This window comes from Engraulis encrasicolus, chromosome 1 (assembly GCF_034702125.1).
Source record: "Engraulis encrasicolus isolate BLACKSEA-1 chromosome 1, IST_EnEncr_1.0, whole genome shotgun sequence".
In the NCBI taxonomy this organism is placed as follows: Eukaryota; Metazoa; Chordata; class Actinopteri; order Clupeiformes; family Engraulidae; genus Engraulis; species Engraulis encrasicolus.
Genome location: NC_085857.1, coordinates 45483892 through 45496391, shown reverse-complemented (window position 1 = coordinate 45496391; position 12500 = coordinate 45483892). Strand labels below are relative to the sequence as shown.

At 42.9% G+C, this 12500-nt stretch overlaps 2 protein-coding genes across 2 annotated transcripts in view; both read right to left on the bottom strand.

Annotated features, from left to right (window-relative positions):
• Positions 1 to 19, bottom strand: part of LOC134452901 (protein GPR108) — a 14790-nt gene extending 14771 nt beyond the window's left edge. Inside the window, exon 1 of the mRNA XM_063203576.1 lies at positions 1 to 19. This exon is cut by the window's left edge and continues 135 nt beyond it. The gene's annotated coding sequence lies outside the window, so the exon portion shown is untranslated.
• LOC134457529 (protein GPR108) overlaps positions 1 to 12175 on the bottom strand; it is a 12898-nt gene extending 723 nt beyond the window's left edge. Inside the window, exons 1-6 of the mRNA XM_063209540.1 lie at positions 11925 to 12175; positions 10616 to 10723; positions 5805 to 5855; positions 4627 to 4715; positions 4102 to 4172; positions 57 to 158 (exon numbers count right to left, since the gene is read on the bottom strand). Coding sequence (XP_063065610.1) covers positions 57 to 158; positions 4102 to 4172; positions 4627 to 4715; positions 5805 to 5855; positions 10616 to 10723; positions 11925 to 12017 — 514 coding nt within the window. The 5' untranslated portion in view covers positions 12018 to 12175. The remainder of the gene's footprint in view (positions 1 to 56; positions 159 to 4101; positions 4173 to 4626; positions 4716 to 5804; positions 5856 to 10615; positions 10724 to 11924) is intronic.
• Between the last annotated feature and the right edge of the window lie 325 nt (positions 12176 to 12500).

The following is a 12500-nucleotide window of genomic DNA, read 5'->3' as shown; positions in this document are numbered from 1 at the left end:
ACCCGCACCCGCACCCGCACCCGCACCCGCACCCGCACCCGCACCCGCACCCGCACCCGCACCCGCACCCGCACCTGCCTCACCAGCATCCCCCAGGGTAGTCTTTGGGTCCCCCTTGGTGGGCTGGGTGGGATCAGCATCACGCTTCCTCCTGGATCCTGGGCGACAGGCGAGACAAGAATGACACGTGGTGTAGCGGTTAGGGGGTGGGTCGGAAGGTTGCAGGTTCGAATCCCATATCCCAACACAGGGAAGAATAGAATCTCTACCAGTCCCAGACATATAAAGGATGATGAAATGACACATGTCTCGTCTGAAATAGTTAGTTGCATGTGTTTACGTAGGCATAAGAGGACAATGCAAAATGCAGGGTTCCCACACCTTTTTCATGAACAAATTCAAGCACTTTTCAAGCACCTTCAAGCAACAAATTTTCAATTTTCCAGCAGCTTTAAATAGGTTGCGGAAAGGGGTGTGGGGGTCCTCCCCCAGAAAAAAAACGTGTTTTTAAGTAAGTAAGTAAGTAAGTTTAATTTATAAAGCACATTTAAACAGCAGGAACTGACCAAAGTGCTGTACAGTGTCAGACTAAAATACTAAAATTAAGCAATACTAAGAATTTGATTAAAAACAAGACAAAGTCAGCAGTAAGAATAAAACACATAAGATACAAAAGGCCTTCACACAGTGAATAAGATAAAATTACATGGATAAAGAAAAATAAGTAAATACAAATAGGGGGGGAAAAAGATGAAACTAGGGAGCAAAGGCCAATATGTAGAAATGAGTTTTAAGTCTGGATTTAAAAGTAGTGATTGTAGGAGCAGATCTGATGTCAGGGGGCAGAGTATTCCAAAGACGAGGAGCTGCCACAGCAAATGCACGGTCCCCCCTGGTTTTGAGGCGGGACCGGGGAACGTGGAGGAGACTTTTGTCGGCAGATCGAAGGGACGTGGGAGCGGAGCGGTGCTGCAGCATGTCGGAGATGTAGGTAGGGGCCAGACCATTTAGTGCCTTAAAAACCAAAAGTAAAATTTTAAATTCAATCCTAAAACTAATGGGGAGCCAATGGAGAGAGGAGAGGACAGGGGAGATGTGTTCATACTTCTTTGTGCCTGTTAAAAGCCTGGCCGCAGCATTCTGAACCAACTGCAGTCGAGCTAGCTGGCATTGAGGGAGGCCAAAGTAAAGGGCATTGCAGTAATCCAGCCGAGATGTTATGAAGGCGTGGATTACTGTTTCAAAATCTTGAAAGGACAGTGAGGGCTTGAGCCGGGTGATTACTCTCAGCTGATGGAAGCTACTTTTAATAACAGAATTAATCTGTTTTTTAAAACACATGTCCGAATCAAAGATTACCCCCAGGCTTTTGGCAGATGGTTTAACAAAGGAGGAGAGGTGAGATAAGTAGCCAGTAACTTTGGGAATTGATTTTGGGGATCCAAAAATTACAACTTCAGTCTTGCTGTCATTTAGTTGTAAAAAGTTGTTTGACATCCAGTGCTTAATGGCCTCAACACAATTCAGGAGAGATTGGGCAGACTCCTGTGTTTTTAATGGTAAATAAAGCTGTGTGTCATCTGCATAGAAATGAAAAGAGACAAGGTGCTTACGAATTATGTCCCCTAGGGGGAGCATATACAGACAGAAGAGAATCGGCCCTAGAATTGATCCTTGGGGGACGCCATAGGAGACCGGGGCAGAGGCCGAGGAAGAATGACCAATAGAGACAGAGAAGGTCCTTTGTTGCAGATATGACTTAAACCATTGCAATGCTGTCCCTTTAATGCCCACCCACTCTTCAAGGCGGTTAAGGAGGATGTCATGATCCACAGTGTCAAAAGCTGCACTGAGATCTAGGAGGACCAGCACTGCATTTTGGCCAGCATCGAGTGTGAGGAGCAAGTCATTGGTAATTTTTAGTAATGCCGTTTCTGTGCTGTGACATGCCCTGAAACCGGATTGAAAGGGCTCCAAGATGGCGTGCTGGGATAAGAAGGGGGACAACTGGGACAATACTACTTTTTCAAGTACTTTGGAAATGAATGGGAGTTTTGAGATGGGCCTATAGTTATTTAAGCATTTGGGATCCAGGTTGTGTTTCTTGAGTAAAGGCTGGACAGTTGCATGTTTGAGGCAGGCTGGGACAGAACCAGATGACAGACAAGAGTTTATTATGAGTTGTAGGGAGGGGCCAGTAATGTCAAAGGTTTCCTTTAAAATGGGGCAAGGGACCCCATCACTAGGAGAGGAGGTGGTTTTCATGTGGAGCACAATGTCCTTTAAGTCGACCAGGGAGACAGGGTTGAAGTCGTAGAAAGTAGAGGTAGGAAGCGGGGGTGGGTGATAAGTTAAATCAGGGGGAGGAAAAAGAGCTCTAATATTTTCAATTTTCTTTGTGAAAAAATGTAGGAAACTCTCACAGACATCCGAATTTATAATGGGGGCTGGGGAAAGGGGTGGGTTCATAATAGAGTTAATAGTATTAAACAAAATTTTAGGTCTATTTGAATGCCTATTAATGATCTCGGAAAAATATTTGGCCCTGGCTTCTTTGGCGGCAGCCTGAAAAGATGACAAAGCAGATTTAAACATTTGAAAGGAGATGGTTAGACGGTCCTTCTTCCATCTCCTCTCAGCTCTGCGACAGGCCTGCCTGAGGGAACGCGTATGGTCATCAAACCTCACTCTAGGTTTAAAATTAGGATGCCTGTACCTAAGAGGGGCCACTAGATCCAAAATCTCAGAGCAGGATGAGTTAAATAAAAAAATTAAATCCTCAGGACTGCACGAGGCATCGGCGGCTGCAGTCATCATAACCGAGGTGATATCTTTACTTAAAAAGCAGTCACTGAACTGGGTTGTAGCCAGGGGGTTTAAACGACGAAAATAATGTCCAGGGGCTTTGTCTATCTGAGCAGGATGAGCAATGTCAATGTTAAAAAAGATGGGCTTATGATCAGAAAAAATAGCATTTCCCTGCATTCAAATCAATTTTAGGGTGTCGAATGACAAATCCCATCTGACATCTCACTTCCTCAGATTTTTTATGTACCGGAACAATTTATTTATATCACTTAGCTTACGAAGTTTGACTTGACACAAATTTCAAGCATTTTCAAGCACTTCACCAAAAATTCAAGCATTTTCACAACCTTGAAAACACTTAATTGAAATTCAAGCATTTTCAAGGAATTCAAGCACCAGTGGGAACCCTGAATATGAAGAAATAGTTATCGATCAGTCGGAAGGTTGTACGTGGGCCTCCCAAATATCATTAGGGAAGAATATGGTGGCTGGACTCCTACACCCTCCTCCATTGTGTTGCACTACACTCAGTGCTTGAAGTTTGAAAAAAAGAGGTGCAGGAACCCTGATCGTCCGAAAATACCATCCAAAAAGAAGTGCAGGAACCCTGATTTTCCGACAGTCTCATCAGTACCAAATAGAGTGACCATGTCCATGACAGTAAAAAGGAGGATGTATTTTTGGAGGGGGGTTTGGGGTCCTCCCCAAAGAAAATTGGTGTGTTTTAGATGCTATTTAATGCACTTAATGCAATTAGGCGTCCGCTTACTGCTGTGCCTTACGCCGGACAAGGTTCTGAAAAGATTGGTGCAGGAACTCTGATGATGAAAATTAAGAGGTGGGGAAACTGAGTTCCCCTCCCCCCCACTTCAAGCACAGACTACATTACACTTCACCAACGCTTTTACCAAAAGCGACTCAGTACATGGTAGTACTTACAGGCTGTGGAACAATGTATGGTAGGATGGATGGATGGATGAGTGTGTGTGTGTGTGTGTGTGTGTGTGTGTGTGTGTGTGTGTGTGTGTGTGTGTGTGCGTGTGTGTGTGTGTGCGTGCGTGCGTGCGTGCGTGCGTGCGTGTGAAGAAGCAGGGGCGCACCTGAGGGTTTGCTGAAAGTGTGTGTGTATGACTGTTTATGAGTGCATGAGTGTGTAAATTTGTATCTGTGCGTGTGTGTGTGTGTGTGCGCGTGTGTGTTTATGAGTGTATGAGAGAGTGAATTTGTATCTGTGAGTGTGTGTATATATGAGTCTGTGTGAGTGTGTATATGAGTCTGTGTGAGTGTGCTCACCTGCGGAGTCGTCATCTATGAAGGCCGTCAGAACACTGTCCTGGTCCTCACCTGACAGCTTCAGCTCCACACTAATACACACACACAGACAGACACACACACACACACACAGCATTTAATAGGCACACATACATACAATCTAACCCTTTGTTCAAACAAGAAGGTACACAAGTACACTGGCATGCGTGCACACACTTACACACACACTGACACACACACACACACACACACACCTGTACCATAACGAGTGCATACAAATGTGCACTGTGAGTACACACATACTATATTCAATGTATAGATCCGTTCCAGAGACATACAGTACCAAACAAATCAGTAGGCATACCAGTAACAAATACTTTTCTTGCAAAATCAAAAAGGTACACACATGCAGCTACACACAAACACAGTCAGACACACACGCACGCACGCACGCATGAACGCACACAGTCAGACCGACACATACGCACGCACACACTCACATTCAGTTAGACGGACACACAGAAACACACACAGACACACGCTCACCTTGGTGGGTTGGTGTGTATCATGAAGAGCACCAGAGGCTCTGCACTGCTCTTCGTATTCAGCAAAGGACACGTGTCCATCTCCTCTCCCTGCACACACACACACACACACACACACACACACACACACACACACACACACACACACACACACACACACACACACACACACACACACACACACACACACACACACACACACACACGCACGCACGCGCACGCACACGCACACACACACACAGTTACAAAGTTACACCGTCAACAGACCATGATGGTGGCAAATCAAGCAAATTGAAACTTCATGTTGTTGATTTCATTGGCCCAGGCCAACGTAATTCACCTGCACATCTGCACAAGATTAAAGCACCATTCCACTAGCCTGGGAACTCCCATACTGCCTTTAGTTCTACACAATCGTTTCGATCTGAAATCTCACTTGTGATTAGGTCTGGTGTTAACCAGGCAACCATTCCACCATCTGCAAAGCTGGACCGACGCTACTTCCCTCATCTGGGAGGAGCCTGTGAAAGTCCTCAACAAAGTTCAAAGACGAGAGTATCAAAACAAGTTTTCACTGAATTGTGGTAAAGGCTTATATGTTCAAGGCAACACTGACAAGATATTTCAAATGTTACCTACTATCAATTACACAAGGATTTTAGTTATCAATACTGATGCTGAATTCACTTTTCATTGTTCATATTACGAGTTTCGTTGAGGACTTTTACGAGCTCCTCCTCCCAGACGGCGGAAGGAACGTCGACCAAGCTGTATAAGCAAAGAAGCTATTCGGCTTGTGTTGATAATGATAAACTCCTGGACTATGTACAAACTTCCAAATGCATCGTTTTGTGAGTACAGACCTTATTTTTACTACTGTAGAAGTTGGGTGTCATGGCATGGGATTTTAGTGTGCTAAGTTTGGAGATACTGCCAAGTTCCATTAGCGCTTGTACTAATAACTCGGTAACTCAGCTAATGTGCGCCAAAGGTAGAAAACACTTCCGGTGGACTACTGGATGAATGTCACGGTTCAAATGGCAATAGGGTGAATCTACTCCGGACCGTCACTTTAAGTAGAGTACACACACACATACACATACACATCAGTTCAAGCATTTGTGTGTAGTCTGATGTCAACGTTTGCATGTGCTTGGAAACTTTTCAGATGGTACTTACGCCATAGACGACCACACTGTTCACCCGCGACTTGGCCAAACTGAAGCCAACCTGACGGAGACAAGGGGAAAAGCAAGAGGCGTTGGTGTGACATGACATCCCTGTGTTGTCTTGATCACACACACACACACACACACACACCACTATACCCCTGACACCGTGCCTGTAGTGTAGACAATCGAATGTATAGAGAGGAAAAAAACAATACACCACATCTGACATCTCTCGGATGTTGAATTGCAACGATGTGTGTTATCCGTCAAACACCTCTACTCTCTCGGTCACGCTTGCCCTCTTGGACACCCACATGTAACGGATGCAAACTAGCAGAGTTTGGCATGTCTAGCTAGTAAACAGGGTTCCCACACCTTTTTCATGAACAAATTCAAGCACTTTTCAAGCACCATATTTTCAGTTTTCCAGCACCTTTAAATAAGTTGCTTGGGGGGGGGGGGTTTCCTCCCCCAGAATTTTGTGTTTTTAAGATGCAATCTCCTGCATTCTAATCAATTTTAGCTTGTCGAATGGCAAATCCCATCTGACATCTCACTCCCTCAGATTTTTTATGTACCTGAACAATTTACTTCTATTGGCTTACTGAATTTGACTTTTGACACAAATTTCAAGCATTTTCAAGCACTTCACCAAACATTCAAGCATTTTCACAACCTTGAAAACACTTAATTGAAATTCAAGCATTTTCAATGAATTCAAGCACCAGTGGGAACCCTGTAGTAAACCTCTCTCCCGAAACCTCACACAGTGTGTGCGCTCCAATATGTGACCTCCCGTCCTCCACTTGTGCTTGTGGCCTCGCTCCGCCTCCTGGCCCCACCTCCATGGAGAAAACAATAAAGTTTCCCCGCTGCCTGCCTAGCTACAACAATTTTTGGGGGACTATTATTCATTCATCATCCCGATTGCAAATGAGAAAATGACTTTTTTTTATAACTGAGCTTTTGCGAGATATTGAAATAGGGTCATTCCACGCCAAATCTCCGAATCATCCCGCACGACCATCTCAGATTTGGCAGAAAAAAATCAAGGAGGTTCACAAACGTCCCAATAGGAAAAGTGCAAAATTATAGCTCTCAACTCCTCATAGTTTTGTCATTAAAAATGTTTTTGTCAGGTACCCCCCTGACTCGTTTGGAACAGACTTCTCAGAGAACCCACTTTCAGATTGCTGTATCCAAAAAACTGCTTTAAGTAGGTCTTTACAAATTTCAAGGGGTAACATTTGGAACATGTACTTGTGAAATGTGAATTTTCACACATCCTCTTGTCATTTACCACCGTTTTCTGGGGGCTTAAAGTTGCTTGAAAAATTCTCACCTTTGAATTTGTGGGCATCTTTGAAGGACTGTGGTAAGCACAGTTTTAAAGACAGAGGTTTGATATGGACAATGTATGTTCCCAACCATTCTGTGCATGTTGTGTTGAAAGACTGATCCTCTGCAATGACCAGTTTAGAAGATATGAAGTCTTTAAAATGGAAAAACTGAAACTTGGTGCCATCTTTGCCATGTCATTCAAAAAAAATGTCACGACTCACCACCATATTATCAACAGTTTTGGAAAGATTAGATGTCTGTTCTTAACATATCCAAAAACTGTCATGGTATTCTGCCTCATTTGGTCACAATGATTTTTCAAAAACCCACTGTTGGGTGACTTCAACAGCTCCTATGAAAAAATGATATTAGTGGCATCTTCGCCATGTTATACAAAAGAAATGACAGAACTCACCACTATGACATTTACAGTTTTAGAAAGACTCAATGTCTGTTTTTAACATATCCAAAAACTGGGGTGGTGCTCTGTCTCATTTTTTAAGAATGGACTTGTAAAAATGGCTGTGTGACATCTGCAGCTTGCTGCTCTATTGAGGTGGGGCCCCTGCTCTGATCTTTGCAGGCTACATGGGGGCCCCATCTACCAGTATTTGCCATGAGGCCCTATGTGCAATTGTTCCGCCACTGTGAATGACTTGAGCAATTTGAGTCAGACATTTTTGATACAAGATATTTGACTTGAGCATTTTCGACACACTCAATATAATACGGCAAAAAAGTAAAAGTGGCTGTTGACAGAGTTTTTTTTCCAGCTTTTTCTGTAACTACATTCCAGTAAATCAAAGGTTATAGATGTGTGTAAACTTCATCTTTAGGCATTGAAAACCAAATACCAGAATAAAGTGATGAAATATTGAATCACTGAAACATCCCCGTGGATCTTGAATCAAGTACATCTTGACTATCACCACATCTCAATGCTTTTTATTACAATTCATAACAAACTTTAATAACTTGTTTACCAACTTTGATGCGGTTCTGAGGTCTGCTGTGGATTGTTTTGGATTGTTTATGAGATATTACCTTTTATCATGTGATTATTCTTTCCACATTTGATTTGTGTTTCACTACATGTAAACATGTATGTTCATTTATGCAAATTCATCAGAATTAATGTAGAACATCAAACATTAATGCTTGCATTGCTTAGCTTTGTGACAGGGTTAACCTTTGATGAGCATTCAGTCAGTGTAGCAGTGGTGTAGCACCATGCTCAGGGTAGCGCAGTCATGGTGATTGGAGGGGCAGGACAGCTGTTTAGTCAGGTTACCTCCTTACGAACAGTCTCCTCCTTTTGTATCATCACTGTTTTTTCTCTTCTCTATGATAATAAAAGTGTCCCACCCCCCCAAAAAAACCATGACAAAGGTGACCTGTTCATAGAACTTGGCCCCGCCCCAGTCCTAACCATGACCGAGGAACCTAGCGCATTGAATTGGACCATGGCAAAGCTCTATGTGATTAATCAGCTGATATGCGCCTCTAATAACAGAGTAAAGTTGTAGAGGTGATGGGATATTCAAAATGTATCAAAGTTAAATAGTGAAATATGTTTTGCGCTGAAAGAATTTTGTTAATAAAAATCATATGCTGAAACAAAATTTTGGCAAACATCCTGTATCAAGACAACGTGTTAACAATGCTACTTTACCAATCAGAATGATTCAATTAATGTATTACTACTGCAATTCAAGACTTACTTTACGGTATAATAGAAAAATGTTAAATCCTACAGTGTTGAGATTTAAAGACATGGCCATAACCTTTAATTCACGAACATTTAGTTACCAAAAAATGTAGTTACCTAAAAGCTAAAAGAAAAAGAAAAATAATAATGGTGTATAAATCACTCAACTGTTTCTTATTGTGTGCTTCAAAAATACTCAAGTCATATTTCTTGTATCAAAAATGCCCAAGTCAAACTGCCTGTCATTCACAGTGTCAGCCCAAATAGATTGGCACCCAAACGTCTGCAAAGGTCATGATTATGGCCCCTACCACAAATTCAGGAGGGCCCTGGACAAATGCCCTGCTTGTCCCCCTATAGCTCCGCCCCTGGTAATTCATGTGACTTAGGCATTTTCACAGGAGCTGCTGATGCAACAGCAAAGGGTTTTTCAAGAGTCATTACAAGACATTGATGCAGAACACCATCCCAGTTTTTGAATATGTTACAAACAGACATCCTATCTTTCCAAAACTGTTCAGTTCATTGTGGTGATTGCTGTCATTGTTTTGGTATAGCATGGCAAAGTTGCCCCCCAATATCAGGATTTCATAGGAGCAGTGGAAGTCACACAACAGTGGGTTTTTTAAAAATCATTGTGACCAAATGAGGCAGAATACCATCCCAGTTTTTGGATATGTTAAGAACAGACATCTAATCTTTCCAAAACTGTTGATAATATGGTGGTGAGTCGTGACATTTTTTTTAAATAACGTGGCAAAGATGGCACCAAGATTCAGATTTTCCATTTTAAATACTTCATATCTTCTAAACTGTTCATCACAGAAGATCAGTCTTTCAACACAACATGCACAGAATGGTTGAGAACATACATTGTCCATATCAAACCTCTGTCTTTAAAACTGTACTTACCACAGTCCTTCAAAGATGCCCACAAATTCAAAGGTGAGAATTTTTCAAGCAACTTTAAGCCCCCAGAAAACTGTGGTAAATGACAAGAGGATGTGTGAAAATCCACATTTCACAAGTACATGTTCCAAATCTTACCCCTTGAAATTAATAAGGACCTACTTAAAGTAGTTTTTTAGATACAACACTCTGAAAGTGGGCTCTCTGAGAAATCTGTTCCAAACGAGTGAGGGGGGTACCTGACAAAAACATTTTTAATGACAAAACTATGAGGAGTTGAGAGCTATAATTTTGCACTTTTCCTATTGGGACGTTTGTGAACCTCCTTGTATTTTTTCTACCAAATCTGAGATGGTCGTGCGGGATGATTCGGAGATTTGGCGTGGAATGACCCAATATAATGCTGATGTCAGTGATGATATCACGATGTATTACTTCCTGGTACAAGGCCACAAGCACAAGTGGAGGATGCAAGGCTACAGCGGTAGAGCTGAGCTATCGGTCTTGAACCTTCAGCCCGGCTGTATCGTGCTGTGACTCCCATGCCCAAAACTTGACTGGTAAGTGGTGGACCGTTCGAGATCCGACTGGCCAACTAGCGCAGATGACCTCATTACACGGACACACACATGTTAATGTGGACACACACAGCTCTCTCTCTCTCTCTCTCTCTCTCTCTCTCTCTCTCTCTCTCTCTCTCCTCTCTCTCTTCTCTTTCTCTCTCTCCTCTCTCTCTCTCTCTCTCTCTCTCTCTCTCTCTCTCTCTCTCTCTCTCTCTCTCTCTCTCTCTCTCTCTCTCTCTCTCTCACACAGTTACAACCTATCAACATGGAGCAACTCTCACTCATGCACACACTTACAGATGCCGTCTCCTTTGATGACAGGCGCAGAGAAAGCAGCTGAAACTCCAGGGTGCCGTTGGCGTAGAAACCAAAGGTGTTGAGGTGAATGATGGAACGCGTTTCATTCTGACAAGAGACAGAGGAGGTGTGTGGGGTGGAGGAGGTGACAATTAGCAACATGATGACACCATGATCAAGCAAATGAAGGTCGTACCATGCATTTTACTTTCTTTTATTACACAAGACACGATTCGGCGTTCTGTCTTCCTCACACACTGAAACGTGTGTAATTGAGATTCGAATGCATGGTGCGACCTCCTCTTACTTTTCAGTGTTATAATACTGTAATTAGGTCAGCAGCACCTTAAAAAGAGGAAAAATCCGTTTGAGTGAAGCCTGCTCCAACCTTTATGGACTTTGACACCATGATAAACACATGGACATAATCTATTGTGTGTTTTGTTGTATACTGTGTACGGCAGCTTTTGTGAATGCCCAAGACAAATTTCCTTCGGGACCAATAAAGCAATTGAATAGCATTCCCAAAATGGGATGGAATCACTGGCTGGTTGGACTTGGGTCCTGTAAGCCAACAATGCGTTGCACAAATGTGACTCTAGGCTGGGTTTTCACGTTGATTACAAATGTAATGTTTGGCACAGAGCAAACAACACACATTTGCAAGATCTATTTAGAAACATTAGCCTATGACACTGTACTTTCAGCGTCTAATTGGCCAGCAACAGCAATGTCAACCGCGTCACCATCAGCATCTGTTGGGCGCAATGAAAGGGGGGCCTTGATGACACCGCAAAGCTACTATCACATAGTAAGACCTTCTTCGGAGAACCAAGAGATGGTCACTTTATGGGCGAACTGTCATTGTCTGATTCCGCGTACACGAACCATCCCAATACGCACTTGAACAACACATCACTTGTGACATGTGACCAAACCACAGCGCTGTCAACCAACGTTACGTGACAAACTTGGTCTTCTGTCAAATCGCGCTTTTAAGTATTTGTTGAAGTGCAACAGAATGGAAAGCACAAGTCTAAGTGTATAGTCGGAAATCGGAAAACTAATCCGTGTGTTCACGGAGTTGACGTTACACGTAGAACTATAACTTATTCATAACTAGCTGATTAGCAGCCTAGCAGATGGGCTGACACAGGAGGCTAATGCTCGTGTAGCTGACAACGGCGACTGCGCTTTTGTTTTCCGGTTACTTTTGACCCTTCACTACACAGCCTCTTAACCATCTTCCTGACTTGGTTAAGCGGGGATTAACGATGTGCACCACTTTGTTTCCTTTGACGTTGCTCACCTTTAAAGTAAGTTGATGTATTCTTGCGTCGCAGAAAGACGACAGTGCTATCAGTGCGATAAGTGGCGTGTACAGATCTCGCAGTAATACCATGGTCGTGTTTTCCAAACACGACTTCGCCTTCGCACAACACCTGTGTAGTCCGTACAGAGTAAAAAGTTGTCTTGTTATTCAATAGTTGTGCTGATATTTCTCGAAAAGTCCTGTTAGTTGCAGCCTGTGGTAGCTGGTTCGTCGACAGTCCTGCTCACTTCCTGGTACTGCAAGAACTTACACGTCATCTGATCATCTAACTTGCACTGCGCCCTCCTGTGGTAGGAGGGTATAATAAACCATCATCTGGTTGGAGTTGAAGTTGAAGTAACATTCCTTTTAGTGTATTACACTAGGAATAACTCCTGCCAGACAAAAAAGATTTATTATGTCTGTTTGTGTCTTGTATTGATAGAATGTATGCAGGTGGTGCAGTTTATAATTTTATATATTGTTTTGTTATCGTGCCTATAGCCTATTGCCTGTATTGAAGGCAGCCACCTTCTCTATGTCCCCTGAATAATACTTATTAATTGTATTGCC